The following is a 25,252-nucleotide window of genomic DNA, read 5'->3' as shown; positions in this document are numbered from 1 at the left end:
ATCCATAAAGCATATAACACTAAGCATGCATATCAACTGGTTCAGAATACCACAAACAATAATACAATAGACATCATTCATTTGTACAAGCCAACAAAATCAAATCATCCAACATCGCGGCTGGCTACCGATTCCCAAGTTCACGGCTCGATAATACACGATTTTGGACACAACTTCACATAAATATATTAATCCAAGAAACTTGCCGAAAGGACAACATCATGGACCTTGAGACGGTTCTGAATGATTCCTACCTTTTAAAACAAAACAAAAAATTGGTACCGTTTGATAAGATGTCTTGGAATCGATCCCACACATCAAGAACAATCATACCATCCAGCCAATTGATCAAATTTTTTTTATCATATATATAATAAAAAATCAAACGAACTAGTGGGTCGAATTTTTCGTTTGAGTTGAGTTTTTTATTTTGAAGTGGGACTTTTTTATATTTGTGTCGAATTTTAGATTAATTTGGGCTAACTTTTTCATTTTGGACAGTTTTTTTTATTTCAATGAAGCTTTTCATCGAGTTTTAGATTAATTTGGGTTGAGTTTTTTCATTATTAAGTTTTTTATATTTGAGTCGATTTTAAAGTTAATTTAAGTGATTTTTTTTTTTATTATAGGTGAAGTTTTCATTTTATTTTGTCTTTTAATACGAGCAATCGTCTTTTGTATATCACTCCATCTCGGGATGGCAATGAGGTCGGGTGAGGACGTTTTGTCATTCACATACTCGTCCTCGAATTCTATCCTCACCATCATACACATCCCGATCCCCATTTTTCCGGATTCCGGGAATCCTCGAAAGCGTAACCGCGGGATCGATTTTTCATTACCGTCCTCATCTCCATTTCAAAAATATTAATGGAGCAAGATGAGTATCGGTTCGAAAATTTTCTCAAACCAAAATTTATTATTATTTATTATTATTAGTGATAATATTATTAATAATATTTTAAAAAATATTATTATTAAATTATTTATTATTGATATCATTTTCGAAAGGAGTCGAATAATAGAGTGGAAAAGTAGTTGTCACTGAATCCATCTTATCGAATTAGAACACTAATAACTCTCTATTTTCTAATTCCCCATTTCGGGTTTCCCTTCCTTGTTTGCGTTCAGATTCTTCGGCCATCGGCTTCACTAAAATTTCCATTCTCCATCGAATCGATATCTGCTCCGAAAGCCGATACATATATCTAATCATGACCCTTTGTTCAGGAGGATCCAGCGTCGTGGGTAAATACTAATTCCTCTCTTTGAGAAAAGGTTTCGGGTATTTTGTTCAATGTTGTGATTTCTGAAATTTTATCGATTTCCGTTATTCTAAAGGTAAACCCGTTAACGGGTTGTTGGATTTTATGGTTTAAGAATCAAGTGTTGGATATTAACTGCGAGTTGTTCCTGTTAAGTTGAATATCAAAATTATGCAGTTCGGGTTTTAATTCAAGTTTCATTATTGAATCCGTTGTTTTCTATAACGAGTAGAAATTTAGGAAGATGTTGATTTAATGGGTTTACTGTTGTCTTTGGTTTGAACTGATGTAAGACTTTGATTTATAAATTTTATGTCTGTAATTTGATTATTTTTGTGTTGGGTGAATGAATTATTTCATGTACCGCTTGCTCTTTAGTTCAATCTGAGTGCTGTGTTTTATAATGCTAACTATTCTCTTCTTTAAGGAATTACCCATGCACGCACCTGGTGTAATTTGAGCCTTAACATAAATCTTGAACTGGTCCACCATTGAGATCATTGATTGGCAATGAAAAGGAAAAGTAGTCTTTCCTTTTGTGTACTTATGTTGTGAGTTTATTGTTTTGACAAGTTTCAAAAGGATTTAAGTTTATGGATAGTTCTTGTTTATTAAAAATCTGTTCGCTTTAGGAAGTCAAGAAAAAATCTTGAAAATGGTGTTTAGTGGCATGATTTTGAATTTATCCATTGATTGTGTTGGCTTGGTGGTGGGGTAAATCAAGTTCGAGTTGACTTCCTGTATTCTTTGAGTAAATGCAAATTGTTTACATTTTTGTTGCTCTGTGCTCTTATCATTTGGCATTAGTGAATAATGATCACTGGGACTATACTTGCCAGTATATGTGCTTTTTTATTACCCATGGAAACTTTTAGCATCTCAAGATCTCTAGTTTTGTGCAGTCCCTCGAAATTTCAGATTGTTGGAGGAACTTGAACGTGGAGAGAAGGGAATTGGAGATGGCACTGTAAGCTATGGAATGGATGATGGAGATGACATTTACATGCGATCCTGGACTGGTACTATTATAGGTCCTCACAATGTGAGTATCTGTTGATTATTATATTTCACCGCATTATTTAATAGCACATAAACACTCACCGAAGCACACCATTCCTCTGTTTCAATGTATCAAGTGTTTGTCCTCTCATGGAGTGCTTTGATCTGAATACTATGGTCATGAAATTCTTACAGAAGTGACTACTGAAAGTCTGAAACGTGTAGGCTTTATCCTCCTTGTTTATGTTATTTGTACTCCATATTCATGCGGTTTTCCTCATTGAACATTTGTCACATCGACAAAAATTACTTGAATTTTTTCTCCAATGACAGTCTGTACATGAAGGACGTATTTACCAATTGAAGCTATTCTGTGATAAAGATTATCCAGAGAAGCCTCCCAGTGTTCGTTTCCATTCTCGGATTAACATGGCTTGTGTAAACCATGATAGTGGAGTGGTATGAACACGGTTATCTCTTTTGTCTATTTCATATTATGATTTTTACCAAGAATATGCAACTATGGTTGAGTGAGGATGTTGCAGTGGGCATCTTATTTGTTTATGGTCTAGGTGGAACCCAAGAAATTTGGTCTTCTAGCTAATTGGCAGCGAGAGTACACCATGGAAGACATACTGACACAGTTGAAAAAAGAGATGGCTGCTCCTCACAATCGCAAGCTGGTCCAGCCTCCTGAAGGGACATATTTTTAGTGTAATGGTTTACTAGCATATAGTAACTCGGCATTAAAATGTAAAGGAAAAGTCCATGTAGGCTGTTTCCTGTCAGCTAACTCTCTTGGATCCCTTTTTCTGCCGCAACTCTCTTTTTCGTCTTCGGGATTTCTTACCGTAAATTTAACGTAAAAAATCATTTTATAAATGATTATGTTGATGAGTTCTGTTTTTCAGTTTCTCTTCCTCTTTTCCTACATGGCGTGATACCTCTATTGGTTACTGCTGTATTTTGTGGACAGTTTGTCGTGTGAAGATTTTAGTGAATTTTGAGGATGCCAGTGCCTCGAGAAAACAAGGAAGAAAGAATATCACACCATCAATCTTGTGCGAATATCTCATTCCATTTTTTTGCTTAAATTCCAGTATGAATTGGTACTAAAATCACATCCAAAACCACACAAACTGAGTTGAACACTACAGAATCGGTGTTTGAATAATTTTGTTTTAAATTATTGGCTTCTACCCGACTACAGGAATGGTACATTGGTAATTCAAATGTGACAAAATGCCATTTTTTTAAGGGAAGACATTATATGATTTGAAAATAGACTGAACAAACTTGAATATCATGCAAACAATTGTTTAAATTACCAGCAATGTGAAATTTTTTTATATGTGATACCCCGGGAGGCCCGGGTCATAGATATGAAGTGATCCTGGATCATGGATCAGGTTATGATAAGTCTTGGATCAATCCGACAAATAGCCAGGCAAATGAATGTCCGAGACATCATCCTCCGGGCTGTCAGAAGCGGGTTTTTAGTCGAGTTCTCAGATGATAGTTCTCTACCCGGGTTACCTCGATAATAGCGCCTCACTCGAGTGCATAAGTATGAGATACCTTATTTTGGTAATCATTAATGTTAGAATCGCGTGAATTTGACAAAGCGAAAGGGACAATTTTGCACGTCAGAAAACCAGGGTATGAGCAACCATTTTGCAATAATTAGTAAGTTGGTACTGAAAACAAGGTCATCATTGACTTTCTTTCTATAAATATCAGATTTGTTTAAACATTAAGACATTCATTCACATATATATCTCTTACATCATTTATTCTCTAGAATATACACAATTTATACATCATTTCTCTTTGTTACATGATTTTTTCTCATTCACCTGCTGACTTTAGCATCGGAGTGGCCACGTCAGACATCATTCCGACGCTCATTCACGTGGTTATTTTCGTGTTTGCAGATCAGCACAGACTTTTCTCGAGAGAAAAATATCTGGTTTGGACACATCTTGCTGTACTCTCATCAGTTGCATAACCCGATCGGATAAAATTGTCCACATATTTTATATCAATTTTTACCAGATCACATCAATATGATAACTAAAATGTTCTGGCTGAAAGACACGAGGCCACCAGGGTTTCGGCTAGATGTTTTAAGAATTTGTCAAAATTTTTATAATCTTTTTTGTATAAATTTTAATTGAATGACTTCTATAATAATAATAAAAAAATATAGTTTTTATAATTTTGTCAAAATTTTTATAATCTTCCCAATGTCTAATTCTAAAGTTTTTTGTTATGTTTTATTTTAAAAAAATATTACATGTGTCTAATTCTAAATTTTTTTGTCATAAAAAAAAATTTACCACAGGAATTTGGTATTTTAAAATTGTGGCAGCTCTCAGTAATTTACATCTACCTGAGGCTTGTACTGTCGTCCTGAATTTCAACCTGAGGCCTCAAACTTAGCGTTCCTCTTCTCAAGATTCTATCGACGCCGTCTTCCCCAAAATATCTTTTTTGCTGCGATTTGCTGCGATCTCTTTTAATATTCCGATTCTCGTAATAACGCCATGACCCTTGGTTCGGGAGGATCCAGCGTCGTGGGTCAGCTCTCTTACAGTTAACGAAGAAAGAGTTTTTTGAAATTTTTTTTTTTTAAATCTCTTGTTTTCTTTGAAATTTTTTTGGTCGATTTCCATGGTGAATCTGCAAAAGGGTTTTTTTGATTTTGTGAAAGTTAGTGCGCGCGCGAGCAAGATTGGACATTTTGTTTAAGAGTTAAAATGCTGGATCATTTTATGTGGTGGTGGTTGTTGAGTTGATTGATAAGATTGAGTCGAGGGGTATTGATTTAGGCTTATGTTGATGATCTAAACCCTTTTTTGTTGGTATCATTGGGAAAATTTTGATTGAAAGAAATGCGTATTTTGTGATGGAGTTTATTAATCTGGCTTCTATTTGATTTCTTTACTTATAATGGATGAATTGTCGGATAATTTATCACCTTGTGAAGATTTATTTGTGCATTAGAATTTTGATCGCATCTCAGTTGCTAGATTGTTTCTGCGTGTTGGGAGTGTGTTTATTTCCAGCGTTTGCTTTATGTGCGAAATGTCACTGTTATTACAACTTCTTTTAGTGGTGGTGAGGAAAAGATTGAGATTGTTCTTTTTGAAATTTTCACGAATGTTATAGGAATCAAATCTCCAGTTATAATCTCAGCAAACATGTACTCGGTTTTATTGAACTTGCTCCTTTTGGCGTTTAAATATTTTCATGATATGCTTGTATTTAACATTTGAAACCTGAAGCTGAAGTAAGAAAAAAAAACATTTGAAACCTGAAGACTTATTATTTTTTTTGCAGTACCTCGAAACTTCAGGTTGCTTGAGGAACTCGAACGTGGAGAAAAAGGAATTGGAGATGGCACTGTAAGTTATGGAATGGATGATGGAGATGACATTTACATGCGATCCTGGACTGGTACCATAATAGGTCCTCACAATGTGAGCATCTTGTTACATGTCATCTCATTTTGATGTGAATTGATGTAAATTCAAACCTTTTCTTGTGCATCATACGTTTAATCTATCACGGGAATTTCATACATGATTGGTACTCCATAGACACAATATTAAATTTCTCTTTTTATCGTGCGAGAATTAATGATATAAGGTTTCCCAATTGCTTTATCTATGTTGAGTGGATTTGTTGTTGTGGTTTAAGAATCTTGAAGCCATTGCCCGTGGACGGCTGTGGTAATTGTTCGGTGAATATGAATTCAGCCATTTGTGTTGGGATGAATCACATTAAAATTTTAATGTTACATTAGATAACAGCAAAGCTGCGCTAGTATTTGAGGTTCAACTTTACAAACTTTTATAGATCCCTTCAAATTTTTCTTCACTGGTAACCATTTATTAGTAAATTGTAATAATATTTCAGTATAATGGTTTATAATTCCAGCAACTGTGCTTTTAAAGATTCCTTCAGGTTTCCTAATGCATATTGCCCCCATTAAATGTTGACCTGACTGTAGTTTGTTAATTGATCTTTCTCCTAGTCTGCCCAATAACTTGAATGCATTGAAATCTTGTTCCATTCCTGTTAGTCTGTACATGAAGGGCGAATATACCAGTTGAAGCTTTTTTGCGACAAAGATTATCCAGAGAAGCCTCCTGCAGTCCGTTTCCATTCTCGGATTAACATGACATGCGTAAACCATGAAAATGGACTGGTACGAACACAATTACGTCATATCTATCTCAGTATTTTTGTCATACAGACGACCCCTTGCCTCTGTATCGTTTTGTGATAGTGACTATTAGATACAGAGACTAGTTTGTTAAATTTTTTTCTTCCTTGTACTTTGCATCATTTGAACCAAGGCTTGTATGATAGTTATTTGCATCCATTTTATCTAATCTCATCAAGTTCCATTTAAGAGGATTTTATCAACTCCTAGCTCTGTCAAAGCATATACAAATGTAAGTATTGATGTGTGACGTTTTACCATATAGGTGGAAGCAAAAAAGTTCGGACTTTTAGCAAATTGGCAAAGAGAGTACACCATGGAAGATGTACTGACTCAGTTGAAGAAAGAGATGGCTGCTCCTCATAACCGCAAGCTGGTCCAGCCCCCCGAAGGTACCTATTTCTAGTGTGAAGATACCTAATCAGGCTTGGTAATATCTGTGTTTCGTAATTGGATTAAGATGTAAAGGGGAACTCACTCATCCAAGTTCGTGGATTCGCGGTTTCTTTTCTTCTGCTGCTGCTGACGACCTCCATTTGTGAAACTGTGGTGTTGATATTTGGTTAATGGAATTTCTGTTTAAGATGATCACCGTTCCTTCTGAACATTGTAATTCGTATCACGGTTTCAGCTTTGGACTTGATCGATGAAAATATACTTGTGTGCTTGTATGGCCTCGCCTCACATTTCTGTGTTTGTTAGTTGTTACTGCTAACAGATTAAGTATCCGGGTCATAGTTTAATTGTTTGGCTTAATAATATTCTGAAATTTTGCTATACAAGATGCTTTGTGTCGTATGTACGGATATACCTTGTTATGAAATTTATTGTTTTTAAAAAAAAAATGAATGAGCTTTTTACATTGAATATATTCGATTTTTATTTTTTTCCCAGAAAAATACATCAAGGGGGAAAAAAGGAGCAAAGTTAAAACAAACAAAACAAAAACAAAAACAGAATCAAATAGACTTTAGGGAAAAAATCAAAACTCAAAAAAATATTCAAATAAATTAATTAAGAAATTTTGCATATATATATTTATTTCATCTAAATATTTACTATATACAAGAACATTTTTTGTGTAAACATTTCTACTTTTACAATTTTGATCCCTAAACTTCAAAAAACATGACATATTTAGTCTCTATTGTTATCCTTAATCATAAAATTAAGAGTAGGTCTCTTGTGAGATGGTCTAACGAATCTTTATCTGTGAAACGAGTCAACTCTATCGATATTCACAATAAAAAGTAATACCCTTAGCATAAAAAGTAATATTTTTTCATGGATAACTCAAATAAGAGATCTGTCTCATAAAATACGACCCGTGAGACCGTCTCATACAAGTTTTGCCTAAAATTAATGGCAATCACTAAATACATCACATTTTTTAAAAGGCAGGGACTCGAAATGTTACATTGAAATATTAGAAGCTAAAAATATTATTAGTAATAATAATATGATAGATGAACTCACATTTATGTTGTGAATTTATTTATTTTGTCATATTTTATCATAATACACATATAAAATTTGAAATAAATATTACAATCGATCTCTGTTGGATTGAGTTTCTTCTTCCTATTTGAAGTTTGTAACAACAGGGTGGCCTCTTGCATCCAGAATGCAGCTTGTTGGTTGTCTCACGTTAATTGAATAAAACCACTGAGAGTTGCATATATGGATTTTGACAATTATCTCATATTGAACTAATTTTTGGAGTTAAGGTAGACACAAATCACAATCTTAACGCAGCCGACACTTAGCTCGATTCGTTTAGAAGTGGCTGTCCAAAAAGTTAAAGAAAAGAAATTTGTCTATATAATATTTGATCTTGTGGTATTTGGCTTTCTATTTCTGTGGTTCTGATATATATTTTTTGATTGCAATATTTGTTTAGACAAATTAAAGTTGATTGGAATTGTGTATATATATCTAGTCTAAGGGCGAAACGGACCCTCTCAATCGACATCCCCAATTCTATGGTCCAGACGAAAATATTGATGAACAATGGGAACGTATGTATCTCGACTAAGACAAAAATTCTAGTGATATGAGACGAAGATTTTATTTGAATCATCTATAAAAAAATAAATTTATTTTTTATATAGATGATATTGTTGTTTATTGTAAATGTGTGCATCGTTGACTCTTCTCACGAATAAAAATCCTTAAAGTCGTCTCACGAAAGACAAAGAGAACTTCTCACTCGACTAATATGTCACTCATTTTTCGCACTTAAACTAATTTTGTTTAGAGTATGTCTCTTGTGAGACGGTCTCACGAATCTTTATCTGTGAGACGGGTCAACCCTATCGATATTCAAAATAAACAGTAATACTCTTAGCATAAAAATATATTTTTTCATGGATGACTCAAATAAGAGATTTGTCTCACAAAATACGATCCGTAAAACCGTCTCATACAAATTCTTTCTTTTTTTTTATACCTTTTAAACTAACTCAATGATATATTATTACAAGCTTTCTGGTCAAAAGTAAATAAATCTAGCCATATGTGTGCCGCCGCGACGTTATTAGATTTGACGTTATTATTTTACCTTCAATTTTGATCTGTAAACTAACAGCATGTTGAGCCCTCGTACATTTTGCCCGGACTCAATAATTTAAATTACTTTCTAAAAAAAAGTGATAATTAGATTGGACCACTGTGTCAATGCGTACTGCACACAGATTTTAATAATGTCGTAAAATCCCTCAACAAGTTCCTTCATTCTATTTCTACCAGAATTAATTTGTCTGGTCAGACAATTTAGGTGAAGAGCAAATAATTTTCACATGGTTTCCCCCAATAGAAGAACAAAAATATCAAGTAAATTACGGATATATATATATATATATATATATATATATAAAAGTTGGGTCCTTTAAAAAAAATAGGTCTCTTGTGAGACGTTCTCACGAATCTTTATCTGTGAGACGGGTCAACCCTACCGATATTCACAATAAAAAATAATACTCTTTGCACAAAAAGTAATATTATTCATGGATGATCCAAATAAGAGATCCGTCTCGCAAAATACGACCCATGAGACTGTCTCACGCAATTTTTTGGCTTTAAAAAGGTTCAGAATGTCATATATTGCCAACCATGAAAGAACAAAAAATTACTTTTTTTAAAAAAAGTAAGAGAGAATTAAATTAATGATTAAAAATGAATAGATAAGCTAGTAATAATAATAATAATAATAATATGATTAATTTTTAATATGTGATGATATGAATAAATGAACGAACGAAATTAGTAGATGCATTGAATACGGAATAAATGAATTGATTTAATCAGCTGGTGTCTGTCTATCAGGACCAGATATTCGAAGCCGCCAATTCCGCCAAAAATAATTACTCTCATTTAATTTTGAAACCATAATATGAATATATCTTTGTTGACACGAAACCAAATTATAGATGAACAGAAACTCTCTCTTCCTTACTAAGCTTTACAATAAATGCTAAACATCGGAGCAGACCACACGCATTTCCCTACTACACTTTGATTTCTTCTCATACTTTTAATAGTACCCAATATTTTACTCTTTTTTTTCTTTTTTTTATACTCACGAAAATTTTATGGTCCTGATTTCAGCAAGTGTGTTGCTGAAAAACAATATAGTGAATATATGAATTAAACACTCAAACCTGATATTTATAAGAGAATACATGGACCGTTGATGGACCTGTCTTCCATTTGCGCTAAGGATGTACCAGAGGTAGCGAGCCCATCCATGGGGTATTATTTTTCATTCGGGAATAAATTATAAGTAACAAATCAGCAGTTTGTTAATAGAAAAATCGAACTCTTGATCATAAGTATCCGTGAACTCCGACGCTCTCTCAAAAGGTCTTGTTTTTTATAGACGATTGAGTTCATATTGAAATCACAGACGAAGTGGAACCTAAATGTAAAATATTATTTGTGTGATTTATTTATTTTTTTTAGTTTTAAATGTTTTATTTTTATCGTGTTGAAATCTGCCGTTGGCGTTGAATTGAACCGACCCTGTCCAAGCTTTTAATGCATCGTGCTCGTACCAAATAAAAGTGGGGGGAAAAAAATGTTACCCAACTACATTTCGTCCCCTGGCTGTCACAAAACTTGGTAGAAAACCAACCAATTGAGCAAGAAAATGAAGCTGCCATTTACACTCAAAGCCACGGAAAATTCCGCCTCCGCTACCTCCGCTCCTTGGCTATGGCCAACCTGTGTAAACAACCTTAGAACCCTCTCTTTCCGTTCTTACACCAACGAAAACACGTACAAGGTTACGAACTCAACCTATCTCGAAGATCCTATGGATAGAAATAGTACCATTGAATTCATCGACAGTACCCCAGATTCATTTTTCAGCGCGACGGCCTCTTTTAACTCGGGAATCTCCATCATTGGTCAGCAAGATCCGGATGACAACGATGCATCTGCAGCTACTGCTGTGATTCAAGGTTTGAAGTCGAAGAGGCTGTTCTTCAAACCTGGAGAGACGAGCTCCATCCTAGAAGAAGCGAAAACCCACGTCTTTCCACGTACGAAAAGTGTCAAAATCTTGGCTGTGGATTCCAGGGACCCCTTCACAGACTTCAGGGCTTCAATGGAGGAAATGGTGGAAGCCCATGGATTAAAAGATGATTGGGATTGCTTGGAGGATCTCTTGTCTTACTATCTGAGAGTAAATTGCAGAAGTAAACATGGGTATATCGTCGGAGCTTTTGTGGATTTGCTGCTTCATCTTCAACATCTTGCTGTTTCTCCCAAAGTTTCTTCAAATCCCGCCCTCGATAAACGCTGCTCATCTTCTTCAACTGCTACCCACCGTTCTTTTACTTCTCACATGTCAGTTCCTTCTTCCACTTGTTCATCAATCAGCCCATGTTTGTCTTCACTGGAAAATGAAGATTAGATAAATATCACTCAGGACAAAGAAAATGTTGAAATCATTAGTTTATCGATTGTATTAGCGGGAAAAAGAAAGGGGAAAAAAAAGATGCAAGGGTCTTATACTATATAAATATATAGTTTCAGAGAATTAATGGCAGTTTAATTAGTTATTTTGTTAATCCTCCATTATTTAATCTCCGTGTTTGGAGTTAACACTTTAGAAAAGGTGATTAGATCTAGGAATGAAATGTGCTTGTCGGCAAATCATGACGATGAAGATGACAGTTGAAATTTATTTTAGAACAGCGAAAATTCCACGGTTGCAGAAATTAATGATCTCATTGTTAAACTGAAATTACCGATTTAGTTTATTAATTACTTTATGAAAAACATTATCGATTCTTAATTAATACAAGCAAGCAATTGAGCACATAGGTAAGTGTGTTATGTATTGCATGCATGTATATATAATATATACATACATCATATTGTATAATATATCACGTAAGAACTAAAAATAATGGATTATAGAAGAAAAATTTAATGATATCCTTTATAAGAATATTATTGTCAAGAAAAATGATTTTTCGCAACACATCGTCAACAGCGTGCATTAAAAACACGCTGCGAATATTATTTTTGACGAGTTATATAAAAGATAGGAAGATTTCATATTATTTTTTTTTTACCACAAAACACCGTAAAAGTATATTTAAATCTATGGATCCCGTGAGCAATCTACGTTTGTGATCTTGTATATTTCGCTTTTCCGACATCTTACTAAGTTTTTTTTTCATCTTTTTGTAAAGATCCGGTCCACTACGTTTTAAAGTCTCATCTTGTGTGTCAGGAGAAAGTTACAATAGTCACATTAAACCTTCGAATATGTTCGAAGATCTCGAAATGATATTCCGGTTCAAAGGAGATCCACATGTATTGATTTTGTTATCCCAAATGGAAAATGAAAATATTTTGGAAGGATACAAAATGACAATTATATATTTATCTTTATTTTATTTTTTTTTTTTAAATCTTGAAAGGCTTATGTCTCCGGATTGTGCTATCAAATGTTTATATATTTTCTGACTCATTGGAAGCTGTTATGATGGTTCTTTCATACGTAGAAGATCTTGGATCTGCTGGGATTTTTGCCTTGGAAATCCAATCAATGTTAGAGCTTCCAAATTTTCATTTCATTAAACATGTGCGACGAAAGACCGTTGAAGTGGCTCACATTTTAGCTCGCAAAGCTTTATCTTGTAATAGCTCCATTAATTGTATTAATGACGATCTACCCTTATGGCTTGTAAACATTGTATCTCGGAACTTCCCAAATTAATATTATTATAGTTCATTTCAAAAAAAAAAAAATTCTTGGGTCCTGAGCTAAGAGTGAGAGGGGAAAAAAAAAACAATGGACACGGAAGAATGTTACCAAAATGAAATCAAGGCTTGTGGTCCTTGTAAAATTATAGCTTCAATTTGAAATATTTTATTGTAATACTGCAAATTTGGATCTTGATAAGATTATATCAAAGTATTCTATTACAAACTTTCTCATACACAAGGATCTTGAAGGATTTGACCATAAATATTGGGACGATACTACGAGAGCAATTGTTTTCGATATAATGAAAATTTAAATTAATTAATCTCACATAAACTCATGTGAGATGGTTTCAAAAGCCAATGTTGTGAGATATATTTTATTTGAGTCACTTATGAAAAAATATTATTTTTTATGTCAAAAGTATTGCTTTTTATTGTAAATATGAACAGACATGGCCGATCCTAACAATATTTGGGCCTGAATCAAACTTTTAAAAAGTGGTCTCTGAATCATAATGTGTGTTCATATTTTTTTTAGTTCCATAGTAATTTTTCAAATTAAATCAATACGTCAAAGACAATATAAAAAATTAAAAGAATAAAAATATCAACTATGTCCAAAATGATCACTAAAAAACAACCCGCCTAACAGTTTTAAAGCTTAAAATACTTATCAAGTATGTATAATCAAGTTGTTCAGTAATTTCTTTCTCAATCGATAACATAGCCAATCCATTCAATCTTTCTTGTGACATGGTTGATCAGAGAAAAGTTTTGATGAGCTTTATCTTTGAGAAACTTCGCTCTGCACTTGCTACTGTGACCGGGACAGTCAACAAGATTTTATAAGCAATATATGAGCATTTGAAAGACGGATAAGCATTACATCCACCAAAATTTCAGTCAAAAAGCGTAGATTATAGACACCACATAAAGCCCCGAGGAAAGTAAAAAACTACAATAAAAAATTAGAAGCCCGAACAAAGCAAATACAAGAAAATAGATTTACAGCTCCTCACGGGTCTTTCAATCAAACCTAAAGACGACGCAACGACTGGAGTCGATTAAGGCTTGTCCGCAGATGAATATTGAGGAAGATTGAGGAATAAATTGATAACAGGCTAAGCAAATTTCATTTAATAAATACTTGGTTTTGAGCTATCTAGTAACTAGTATTATATATAATAATTTTTTTTAAATTTTTGGGCCCCAATAAAGAGATGGGCCTGAGTCACTGGACTCATTTGCCTCTTAATAGGCACGGTCCTGTGAGCAGAGTTAACACCGTCTCACGAATAAAGATACGTGAGACCGTCTCGCAAGAGACCTACTGAATTTACATATGATTTTTGTGTACATAATCACACCAAAAGAATTCAAATATTTCAATTATATTCGGTCTCAACTGCAGTTCTTGTGTACTCGTATATCTTATCCCTGCGTATTTTTCGTTATTTGCCTCTAAACTGATAATACACTGAGTAACACTACTTTTTCTCGTGTTGCCTGGTTTATTTTTAGTATAGATAATTAAATAAAAATATCATTTCCCAAGATAAACCTTTTTTTGGGCCATCGGTAGCATTTAATAATGGGCCATGGCCCACTTGCAACATATACAGGTATCCAATATTCAAAACTTGTCTTACCTCAACCAAAAAAAAAAAAAAAAAAAAATTACACTCAAAACCTATCTAACAAAACTTGCCCAAAAAACACAACTTACCTAATGAAGTTGATGGATTAAATTCATGTTTTTTTAAGCTTATATTTTAAATTCTTTTTCAAAACGATCATGAAGATAATAGAGGCCGGTGCTTTTAACTAGGAGGAAGTCTCTTGTGAAATAGTCTCACGAATTTTTATATGTGACACGGGTCAACCCTACCGATATTCACAATAAAAAGTAATATTTTTAGCATAAAAATTAATAATTTTTAATGGATGACCCAAATAAAAGATTCGACCAACGAAATTGATATGTGTGACGTCTTACAAGAGTTTTTGTGTTTAACTAGCTGTGTATAAATTAATTCAACAAATTGAATTAAAGAAAATTTCAGAAGCAGAGCACCGTTGAATATAAGAAACTTCAGAAAATAATAAGCTCAAGTGCTATCCGCAAACTCAAGTGTGGAGTATGAACATATGCTCCTATGAGAGGTTCTCAAATGAATAAACCGTCAATGCATAGGTTAAATTTTAGCCATCTGAAGAATTTTAACTAGCTGTGAATTCAAAAACATATTTTTGAGTAAAACTTGTATTCCTGGTAAGGTGGTCGCTGATTCTTTATGGAAATTTTCCGGGATCCGAGTACCGGAAAACGGTTCAGCGGAGATACTACACGGTGACTGGTGAAAATCTGGATGAGATCAGAGTTTTGGGTCAGTTGATAGAAACAGGCAAGAGCGAGAGCTTTCTACAAAAGGCGGGTAGAGGACAAGTGATGGATACTATAATGGAGATCCAAGAGAGGCACGATGCTGTAAAGGAAATAGAGAAGAATCTTCGGGAACTGCATCAGGTTTTCGTGGACATGGGGGAGCAGCTTAATGGCTAGTTATTTTGAGAGATGTGGGACTGAGCAGCTCGAGGTTGATAGGAAACATCAGAAGAAATCGAGGAAACGGACTTGTTATGGGATTATTCTGCTTCTGATTATTTTCTGGATCATTGTTCTGTCTGTTCGGCCATGGAAGTAACAAGTAAATTACATATTGGTTTCAATCTTGGAAGGTTTACTTTGTTTTATCATGGTCATATTCATATGCTCCCGGTGCTTGTTTCATATCCTTAAGTCAATCTTTTAACCCATTATTTGTGGAATTTTCTTCATGGAAACCCAATTCTAGTCCTTCAAATGTGGCTTGTCATGTGATCATATTATAATATAAATTCCAGTGAAATGATCCATAACTCATGTATATTTTACAACTTAGAATTGAATTGTGGCCAATCAGATAGTCCAGGTGTACAATAATTTGTTTATTGTTTGGAGTCAGTTTAGTTAAACTCAAATTGTTTAATGTAGTAAAACAAATTATATATTGGAGTTACACCAATAATAATAAGTTCGGAAACTATAAATTTTAAGTCCAAACTAAATCTTTCAAAGAAAATGTTCTATATGAGAACCAGGATTTTTTGTTGGCTGTGTAATTTTCTAGCTAAAATAAAAATTTCCCGACTAGTTATTTAGTCTAGAAATATATTCCCAACTGATCAAGATGGATATGCACAAATGAGATGCTGAGGAATGCATGAAGAATTCCTCCAAGCCCTAGCATGCAATCGAAGCATTTCTCTTGCTGTCTCCTTTATCTTAGTCCCACAAATCCACTTGAAGAACTAAGCACAATTTCGCCACCACACCGACATGTAACATTTAACCTGCAAAACTCCGGGCGTAGCCGAAAATTTTGAAATCGAATGCAAAATCCTCACACCCCGCTCGCTTGCCACCTGAGAGATTCGAAGTATTTTCTTCGAAACAATGGCTATTCCAGCGCTGTGATTCAGCAGCTCGGCTCTACCCTCCGCGAACTGGCATAGTATCTCCAGCACCACTAGCATCATTTCACAAGCCCTTTTATCCGCTGAATCTAGTAAAAGGTCGATCAATAAAGGGACCGTGCCTGCTTCCAATGCTTTGATCCTGTTCCTCCCCCATGGACAGACGTTGATCAGCACTTTGAGCGTGGATTTTATAGTCTTTCTCGAGAACTCGTCATTCAAGATTTGTGCACATTGAACAAAGAATTCGGAACTTAGGTTGATGACGATTCGAGCTGGATCGGCTACTTCAAGAATTGACTTTAGTAGCATGATAGCATACGCCCGTGATTCGTAGCTCCCAAATTGCATCATATTGGTCAAGGATTCGACTAACTCTTGGTTGCAGACTGATTCCAACCACGATTCCGACAGATGGAGACTGTAAAGAATGGTTAAAGCCTCCTCGCACATCAATTTCGATTCCGATTTAGCTTCAGATTCGCTGTCAGCGCTATAAGTTTCCAGGGTTTTATTTACAATAAACGATGCCAAGAAATCGGCAGTTCCGACCGCTTCCATGCATCTTTTATTAGCCTGATTCTCTGAAGCAATGGATTTAAGTCTTCGTAAGCAACCCATCTGCATATTTGGAGAATCGGCATCGTTGAGTAGTTTCAGAACCTGAGACTTACTGACTGGAGATCTCGGTGTGGGGAGCCTTTCGATGCCATGCGAGGAGTGGAGGGTGCACCAGGATTGGATCAGACGCCTGAGGGTGATGTTTGGGATCAATTCGTAGTCGGAGAGGACCTGTTTCGTGACCGGACATGTGTCGTTCTCGCGAGTGAATATCCAATTTTCGATGCTATCCCTGTCGAATGTTATGCCAGTAGAGATCGTCACCGGATCTTTCATCATGTCTAGAGTAATGGGACACAGGAAATATGAAGGAATTTCTACTTCCGCCATAAATTTCCAGGACTTAGGACAATATGGAGTCTTGTAATAGTTTATTTGCTTTTGCTTTGAGAAATCTTGCATTGGAGAATCGGTTTTATAAGTTGGGAGGGAAAAAGAGATCGAAATGGGAAGTCAAAATTTTCAAAAGTCAACACACGCAATTGTGTGTGCTTAACTGGATGATTTGTTATTTTTTTTATTTTAAAATATTTTGGGGCTTTGGACTTGGACTGGTCGTCTGCCATGCACCGACTCTTTGACTTTCTTTTCCCACGTGGTGATCCTTTTTTTAAATTGTGTAATAAGAAAAGTCAAATAGAATGAATATTATTATTGTAATATTTGCTCTAGCAATAATATATTATTATTTAAAGTCAGCTGATATCCTGTTTTGATGGGCTCACATTTTGAATCAGAATCGGAATGACAACAATTGGGCCTCTAATAAAATAGTGGGCTTGATGTACATGATGGATTAGGAAGCCCGGTAGTATTTTGTGGTTGTGATTTGTACCTCTGCTGTCCGTAATCCAAGGCTTTGTGGATATGGAATTGATTGAAGTTTTGAGAAATGTAAAGTGACCTGCAGCATTTGAATAGGCATTATTACCAGAAGAGTGATTTTGATTCATCTTGGAAATGGCATGTGCAATCTGCTGAAGTTCTTCCATAGTAAAATTGGGTGCTAGTTTGGAAGAATGCATAGGTGTATTGGTGTCTCTCGAGTATTCTTTCATGTGTAACTTGTGAAGAATCCATTGCATTTGCAGAAGAAAAGTTATTGCGTCCATTTCCTCAAATTCCACGATGTTGTTGTTGGTGATCACCTTGTCGATTGTTTTGATTTCCTACATTGTTAAGAACCCATGTTCCATTTTTTGTACTTGCACCTATCCTTAGTGTGACATTTCTTAGTCCCGGAGTAGGTCTTTTGCGAGACACTCTCACCAATTTTCATCTGTGAAACGGGTCAATCCTACAGATATTCATAATAAAAAGTAATGCTCTTAGCATAAAAAGTAATTCTTTTTCATGGATGACCCAAATAAGAGATCCGTCTCACAAAATACGACTCGTGAGACCGTCTCACACAAGTTTTTGTCTTTGTGTCCCGATATTTGCGATGAAATATTAGAGTACGACAAATTGCAACGTGGATAAATGTTCATCTGAATTCAAAATAAAAAATATGAGGTAACTCGATTATCTACTGAATATGTTGTATTAAAAATAAGAAAAGTGTAGCATACACAAACAATTATTTGTTTGATCATTTGAGTTATCATGGAACACAGATGAAAAATAATTAATATCCACACCTAACATATTGAGTTTCATACGGCATTGTTTTTTCAAGATCTTTCAAGAGCCATCCTTGTCTTTTATTGGAACCAAAAGGGCATTTCCTTTTTATTTTTTTTTAATATTCTTTCTTTAACACATACATTGGAGATAGAAGATAAGGTCTTCACTCTCATGTGGTCCATAGCAAATTCCATTAAAAATATTAAAGCTGTAAAGTAAGTCTACTAAGTCTCTCAATCACACAAGCAATTATTTTTTGACATTTTTTTATTCAAAGAAACATTCGTCATTCTATTTAGTATACAAAGAATCTTAATCGCCCACTTTTAATTTTTGACAAAAATTCACGTGAGACAGTCTCACGGGTTGTATTTTGTAAGATATATATCTTATTTGGGTCATTCATGAAAAATTATTACTTTTTATTGTGAATATCGATAGGATTGACCCGTCTCACAAATAAAGATTCATGAGATCGTTTCACAAGAGACTTAATGTTAGTTTATTGCTATGAAGCAACAAGATTTTGGGTACGATATATATCTATCTTGTCTTGTTCTTCTGGTCTATGTTTTATTTCCAGTTCTTTTTCTAAGTTTTGATAAGACAAAGGATAAGGACTTCATTGTTTTAAAATTGGTCAAGGCCCCAAAAACAAATTTATTGTATTTAACCGATAAGAATTTTTTGCTCAGAAATTAGAGCAGATCTTTTGTGAGACGGTCTCACAAATCTTTATCTGTGAGATGGGTCAACTCTACCGAAATTCACAATAAAAAGTAATAATCTTAGCATAAACAGTAATATTTTTTAATAGTTAACCCAAATAAGAAATCTGTCTCACAAAATAGACCATCTCACACAAGTTTTGGCCTAAAAATTGTATATAAATTTTGATTTCTTGCTTGGATATTACCATTATAAATTGATCGACAAATGAATACACAAATATATGGTATAATATTTTAGGACAATACTCCAAATGTGCATCAAGAGGTCCTGATTTAAAAACTGGGAGTTGGGGCACTGTTAACGACATTCTTCGGCAAATAGTTAAGTCTCCTTGAATGGAACAACACAAAATCAAGAACTGGAAAGGCATGCCCCATTGCTGAAATTCCACCTTAAATTAAGGTTAATATCACATGAAATAATAATATATAAAAGTTCACTCTTTATTCTTCTGTGCCACCCAATATTGCTGGCGTCTATATATCCAGTATCACAATTCAACTACTTATCTGCAGCAACAAAATTAATATACAATCACAATCCATATGCCTTCTGAGGATCCTAACCTATCTGTAAAGAACTAAAAATGTATAATATATATATTCTATATGAATTTTCTTGCTCCTCCACACCAACATGTAATAATAATAATAAAGGGGGAAACTGGTGTAAATGGAACTTAGTATTCTGAAGTTATGAAGTTTGCTTCGCCGATTTCGACTCCCCTTCCTATTTGTATGCTTTGATTTGGGAGATATGCTTGATGGGATCCTGAAATGGGAAGGCTTTCGCAGTGGGGGAGGCCCAGGGTGAGTGAAACACCATTGCCAGAATATGGAGCTTGGAATTGCTGGGGCCCGAATCTCTCGAGTTCACCCATTGGATACGAGCCAAACCCTCCAATGAAATTCGTGGGAGCTCCCATAAAGGTGAAACCGTCTCTGGTTTGCCTCTCGATGCCAAATTTCAGGGACATCAGTCCGGTATCGGTTGCCTTTGAGGCAAAGTCTATTATTTCAGGAATCCGTTGTTTCTTGGGACTCGGTTGGCTGATTCTTTCCATTTCGGATGATGCAACGAGGTTGAAATGTGGTTGGCTTCTGATGTTTGCTCCGATTTGGGACGTCGAATTTGTAGGTAGTGCCATTGTTGAAGCAGTGTTCTGGTTTGGAGGCTGGTATGTTTCTTGATTTGAGATAATGCTTTTGTTTGGTTTCTTGATTCCTGGGCTCTTTTCTTTTGGAGATTTCGAGATCGAGTCGTCAATTTGTTCTCTTTTGCGATGTTTATCATCTGATCCAGTTTTCTCATTTTCTTTCATTTCTTCTAAATACATCTCCTCCACCATCGGCTTCCAAAGTCGAACCCGAGCATTTATAAACCAATTAGACACCTGTAGATGATATATAGATTATATACATACATCTACAAATGAAGTATAAGAAACGATCAAGAATCTACCGAATGGATAAACATGTACCTGACTTCTGGTGAGCCCTGTCTGTTTAGCAAGTATCATCTTATCTGAATCCTTGGGATAACTATACACCAAGCAGTAATCAAATTCAGGCAAATCCAATGGGAGAAAGCTTATAAAACATGAAATCTATCAGAAAAATGAAGAGGGTACTTACGGATGGAGGAAATGTTCGAAGAGCCAGGCGCGTAGAACAGAAACAGATCTTTCCGGCAGTCCTCTCTGGGGTCTCCAAGCGTTGGGCTGGATCATTCCCAGTTGCTGCAAAGCTCTTTGCTGTCGAATCTGATTGTCCACGTATTTGAGTCTTGAACCTTCCATCTTGTCTCCAAAGCTGTCTTCTTCACCTAAACTTTTGCTTGCAGATTTGATTTGGCCCAAGATTGCGTCTTTTAGGCACCGGAATTGCTTCGAGATTGTTTGAAGAGCTACGGCTGTGTAAGCCTTTGCAGAGCCGATTCCAGCTGCTTGTTCGAACCAAGAAATTACAATCTGCATCTGGTGATGGTATTGCCTGTACCTCTGCTCAACCTTTAAAACACATGTTTGCAGAAGTAAACTTTAGAAATTTGATGTAAGAAACTTCGATATTTCTTCTGCCAAATATGCAAAACACTCAAAAGAAATGAAGTATGGTTTATGCCTGAACAGATTTCATGTTCTTGAATACGGAATTGGAGTGGAAAGTAATCTCTCTTTTTGGCAGTCCTTAATAAAAGAAATAAAAATCGCAATCCAAGTTTTCTTGTAATAATGAAAACAGGACAGTTGGAAAAGAACATATCTGACTTGAAATTCAGAATGATGGTAACCCTTCATTTTTTTAATTCAACTTTAGATTATAAAGGCTCCTTCTCATATATTCTTACACAACTGAAAACAGAAATAGGCTTACCTCGTCAAGCATGTTAACAAGCTTAGCTTTCTTCATCTGAATTTCCTGTCTCTCTGCTGTACTATGCTCAGACCTACGTTTTACACTGCTCTCTCCACCACCACTTTGCCCATCTTCATTCGCCGCGTCGGCCGTTGATTTTCCATGAGTATGTAGCTGCTCACCAATCCCCTTGTCGGATTCATTTCTACTCTTTTCTCCTTTCCCAACATTAGCAACTTCATCAAGAAGCTCCTGCACCGCTTTCAAATACTTGGAACTCAACAGTACGCTCTGCACCCCATTCACGCCGGTTGAAACGCCGGAAGTTGAGGACGGCGATCCTCCGGAAGAACCCTTGACATCACCTCCACGTGGCGTAGATATGTTGGTCACGACTGCTTGAGAGGGGATCTCTCTTTCCTGCTTGAAAGAACCATACACCATCGGCGGCTGCTGCTGTTGCTGCTCAGAAGACAGGCTCAATGAAAGTCCTTGATTAGAGTGTGAAACGTCACGCGCCTCCTGTAGGTCGATTTGCTGGTTGTAAAGATTGTAGTGGACTCCCGGAAAGAATCCGTGGAGGGCCGATACATTTGGCTGGTGAGACTGCTGTTGCGTTGACATGGCAGCTGCGGTGGTTGAACTGGAGTTCTGGAGGGGGATGCCGACAAAATGTTGAGTTTGTGACGGCGGCGCGTGGGGTAAGCTTCCAGATGAGTTTGGGTTGAGGAATACGAAGTTGCTGTTGTTTGCAGCTGCTGACGGCTGGTTGTCAGAGAATCCAACGTAGGCAGGATTCATGAAAATAAGGGTTTGTAATCCATCGCCACTTCCTAGGATTTCCGAATTCCCATGAAAGTACGTAGCCATCAATCTTGGAGAGACAAAAAAATATAAACACTGATCATTACACAACTACGCTACATACTCATAAACAAACGAATACATCAAGAAGACAAACGCGCGCGTACCTGTTGATGAAATTTCTTTTGAGGAATTGACTAAAGACTAAGCTAGTGCAACAGTGGGAGGATGAACCCTGAAAAATCCAGAGAATAATAATAAAAAAATATTATTCTTTTAAAGAAAGAACCCTTACACCAAAAAGTCCAACACACTGTACAATCTGCAACCCCTTGAACCTGCTATCTTCTATCAGTAAAATAATAAACTACTTATTATTTTTCTATTATATATTATAGGATTGAGTGTTGAAGAAAGGGATCGCTTAGATTAATATATATATATGGTATATTATATATTAGCGATGTACCAATCAGAGCGTACACGTGCATCTTCATCACCATCTGCAGATCATCAATGAAAGTGATCAAACTTGGGAGAAAACGATCATCAGCAAGCAGTGCTGTGTGAGAATATTGCGATTGATTTACATGAAAAGGATAGAAAACACACATCATATCGTAAAACAGAAACAGGCGGCCATATATAGGAATCCACAGAGCTTATTATTTATAAATATCATGTGAGTGATTTTATGTATACAAATAAAATAGGGTGGGGTGGGGTGGGGTGGGGTGGGGTGCTTGCTTCCCTTGAATAATTTCTTAATATGAAACCATTTAGCTCTCTGCAACTCTTTTTCCACTTGATAAGAGAGAGATGTGGAAAGGAGTTTGGAAAAAGATGCCCACTTTTATAATTCACTCATTTATCCACACATTTATTATCTTTTTTAGTACGAAGCCAGAGAGACAAACACGTTTTTTTTAATTATTTTATAACTTTTAATATATTGCATTATTTAGGAAAAAATTAAAAAAAAATTGGTTAAACTAATTTTTTGAAAACTAACTTTCATAAAAAAAAAGTTTGACAACGGTATTTTTCTAACTATCCGCATATTTACGGAGATAAAATTTCACAGAATTTTGCTTTTTCGAGTTTTCGAAAGGTATATTATAAGGTTTTTGTTTTTTGTTTTAATGGAGAACTAAATGGAAATTTATGTTTTGTTTGGATTGATAAATTTCAAATATATATATTTTAAATATATTTAAATGTATTTTTATTGTTTAGATAAGTAAGATCACAAACTTCAAATTCATTCTTACATGTTTTTGTAACATTTCATGTTAATTATAATATATTTCAAGTTTACTCAATTATGGTGTTATTTGAAATACATTATACTTTTGTACTAATAATGTGTAAACAAATAAGATATATATTTAAAATTTGATATATTATTTTATTATAAATAATAAAATTACAATCGAAATCTATTGATTTTAAATTATTTTATGAAAACAACTTAATTTAATTATTTGACGCATAGCATGCATGCCTCCTTTTCAATTGAATCATTGGTTGCGGTCAAGTTTAGATATAAAGTCTATATCTGTATTACGGTCTGCAATTAAATCAACAACACAGAGTTCATTATACAATCTAAACATTTAATTTCAGTAAATCAACGTGATGTGTGAGCATGCAATTAGAAGATTGTGCGAAAGTGCTATTCAAACATGAGTATATCTCTTGTCAGACGGTCTCACGAATCTTTATATGTGAGATGAGTCAACCCTACCGATATTCACAATAAAAAGTAATACTATTAACATAAAAAGTAATAATTTTTCATGGATGACCCAAATAAAAGATATGTCTCACAAAATACGACCATGAGACCTTCTCACGTAAATTTTTGTCTTCAAACTTATAATATCATATTGTGTTTCACTATGTATTTATTTCATCACACCATGTAATATGTATTCCATGTAAGGAGACGAATGTTGAATACGGTTCCGATACACGATTATTTTTAAGAATAAAAACTTTTGTGAGACAGTCTCACAGACCAGTTTTGTGTGACATATATTATATTTTGGTCATCCATAAAAGAATATTACTTTTTATTATAAGATAATAATACTATAAGTACTTGGGTAAAAAAAATAAGAAATTTGTTGAAAAATTCAAATTCGAAGCCGCACAACCAATCTCGTCCACTTATAGGCTTTTATGTATACAACTAACCACTTAAACAACGTTAATTGATATTAATATTCATATTAATACACATAAACAAGTCATTGGTTGTGGTATAATAATTAATTGATCATTTATTGTATCTATGTAGTTAATTAATATAAAAAAAATAACAATAAGATGCAAGAAAGCTAAGAAATATCATGGAGACGTATAGCCTATTTAAATTTAATTAATTTTATGATAGTTTGTAATTTTAGACTTTAGGTTTTGCTAAAAAGAAAATCTTAATTGGAGGAGGACCCGATCTCCATGTTCTTTGGTCAATGGCTTTAAATAAAGGAATAGTGGTCCTTGAAAAAACCCAATAAAGCGGCGAAATTGTACAAGCGACCTTTGGTTAGGTTTCATCATAAATAATGTTAAAAATACAACAAATATAGAGCGTAGTTTTGTGATATTTACAATAATTATATATTTATATTTTGTTATTATATGGTGATATTTTTTTATTATCTAATGAGATTTTGTATTGAATTTATCATCAGATTTTGATAAAATGAATTTTTGTATTCAATTTTTTGTGTTGTAAGAATTTTTATACAAATTTGATTGGACATTCAGAATTACTCTTCGCCCAATATAATCAATTGACAAAATAAAAAAATTGAACTATAATTATTATACTATAAATAAGTCGTGTTTAACAAAACTACTATAGAGCACGTAAT

The 25,252-nt window shown here is 34.7% G+C and overlaps 5 protein-coding genes across 8 annotated transcripts; 3 read left to right on the top strand and 2 right to left on the bottom strand.

The window, feature by feature from the left end:
- The first annotated feature begins 1,036 nt into the window (after positions 1-1,036).
- Positions 1,037-3,174, top strand: LOC142548492 (ubiquitin-conjugating enzyme E2 variant 1D-like). The gene is made up of 4 exons (XM_075656843.1): positions 1,037-1,248; positions 2,168-2,307; positions 2,598-2,723; positions 2,837-3,174. The coding sequence occupies exons 1-4, from the start codon at positions 1,215-1,217 to the stop codon at positions 2,975-2,977; spliced, it is 441 nt and encodes a 146-aa protein (XP_075512958.1). The 5' UTR covers positions 1,037-1,214; the 3' UTR covers positions 2,978-3,174.
- Positions 3,175-4,626: 1,452 nt separating this feature from the next.
- LOC142548490 (ubiquitin-conjugating enzyme E2 variant 1C-like) lies at positions 4,627-7,166 on the top strand. The gene is made up of 4 exons (XM_075656841.1): positions 4,627-4,844; positions 5,607-5,746; positions 6,352-6,477; positions 6,761-7,166. Exons 1-4 carry the CDS (start codon positions 4,811-4,813, stop codon positions 6,899-6,901), a joined length of 441 nt encoding a protein of 146 aa, XP_075512956.1. The 5' UTR covers positions 4,627-4,810; the 3' UTR covers positions 6,902-7,166.
- A 3,409-nt stretch (positions 7,167-10,575) lies between these two features.
- LOC142548489 (transcription repressor OFP13-like) lies at positions 10,576-11,477 on the top strand. Its single transcript, XM_075656840.1, has one exon. It carries the CDS (start codon positions 10,643-10,645, stop codon positions 11,408-11,410), a length of 768 nt encoding a protein of 255 aa, XP_075512955.1. The 5' UTR covers positions 10,576-10,642; the 3' UTR covers positions 11,411-11,477.
- A 4,292-nt stretch (positions 11,478-15,769) lies between these two features.
- LOC142548488 (E3 ubiquitin-protein ligase PUB22-like) lies at positions 15,770-17,241 on the bottom strand. Its single transcript, XM_075656839.1, is given in 3 exon segments — positions 15,770-16,053; positions 16,055-16,105; positions 16,108-17,241. Coding segments are annotated over 3 exon segments (1,239 nt in total). The 5' UTR covers positions 17,185-17,241; the 3' UTR covers positions 15,770-15,942.
- A 2,398-nt stretch (positions 17,242-19,639) lies between these two features.
- Positions 19,640-23,158, bottom strand: LOC142548486 (BEL1-like homeodomain protein 1). 4 transcript variants are annotated; one of them, XM_075656838.1, is made up of 7 exons: positions 22,983-23,157; positions 22,840-22,873; positions 22,528-22,605; positions 21,585-22,440; positions 20,847-21,220; positions 20,693-20,753; positions 19,640-20,605 (listed from the first exon to the last, which is right to left on the bottom strand). In XM_075656838.1, exons 4-7 carry the CDS (start codon positions 22,434-22,436, stop codon positions 19,892-19,894), a joined length of 2,001 nt encoding a protein of 666 aa, XP_075512953.1. In that variant the 5' UTR covers positions 22,437-22,440; positions 22,528-22,605; positions 22,840-22,873; positions 22,983-23,157; the 3' UTR covers positions 19,640-19,891. The 4 variants fall into 4 exon arrangements, with proteins under 4 accessions (XP_075512953.1, XP_075512950.1, XP_075512952.1 ...); XM_075656835.1 differs by having other exon boundaries at positions 22,538-22,605; positions 22,983-23,155; XM_075656837.1 differs by having other exon boundaries at positions 22,854-23,158.
- Between the last annotated feature and the right edge of the window lie 2,094 nt (positions 23,159-25,252).

This window comes from Primulina tabacum, chromosome 6, assembly GCF_025594145.1.
Source record: "Primulina tabacum isolate GXHZ01 chromosome 6, ASM2559414v2, whole genome shotgun sequence".
NCBI lineage: Eukaryota > Viridiplantae > Streptophyta > Magnoliopsida > Lamiales > Gesneriaceae > Primulina > Primulina tabacum.
Note: the sequence above shows the minus strand (reverse complement) of the source record. Positions and strands in the feature narration are given on the sequence as shown.

Bases quoted from the DNA above. Each gene is read 5' to 3' on its own strand.
- LOC142548492 (XM_075656843.1), top strand. From the start codon at position 1,215: ATGACCCTTTGTTCAGGAGGATCCAGCGTCGTGG. The intron at 1,249-2,167 runs GTAAATACTAAT...AGTTTTGTGCAG, and splicing joins AGGAGGATCCAGCGTCGTGG to TCCCTCGAAATTTCAGATTG. The intron at 2,308-2,597 runs GTGAGTATCTGT...CTCCAATGACAG, and splicing joins CTATTATAGGTCCTCACAAT to TCTGTACATGAAGGACGTAT.
- LOC142548490 (XM_075656841.1), top strand. From the start codon at position 4,811: ATGACCCTTGGTTCGGGAGGATCCAGCGTCGTGG. The intron at 4,845-5,606 runs GTCAGCTCTCTT...TTTTTTTTGCAG, and splicing joins GGGAGGATCCAGCGTCGTGG to TACCTCGAAACTTCAGGTTG. The intron at 5,747-6,351 runs GTGAGCATCTTG...CATTCCTGTTAG, and splicing joins CCATAATAGGTCCTCACAAT to TCTGTACATGAAGGGCGAAT.
- LOC142548489 (XM_075656840.1), top strand. From the start codon at position 10,643: ATGAAGCTGCCATTTACACTCAAAGCCACGGAAAATTCCGCCTCCGCT.
- LOC142548486 (XM_075656837.1), bottom strand. From the start codon at position 22,436: ATGGCTACGTACTTTCATGGGAATTCGGAAATCCTAGGAAGTGGCGAT. The intron at 21,221-21,584 runs GTAAGCCTATTT...TGTGTTTTAAAG, and splicing joins TTGTTAACATGCTTGACGAG to GTTGAGCAGAGGTACAGGCA. The intron at 20,754-20,846 runs GTAAGTACCCTC...CTTGGTGTATAG, and splicing joins TTCGAACATTTCCTCCATCC to TTATCCCAAGGATTCAGATA.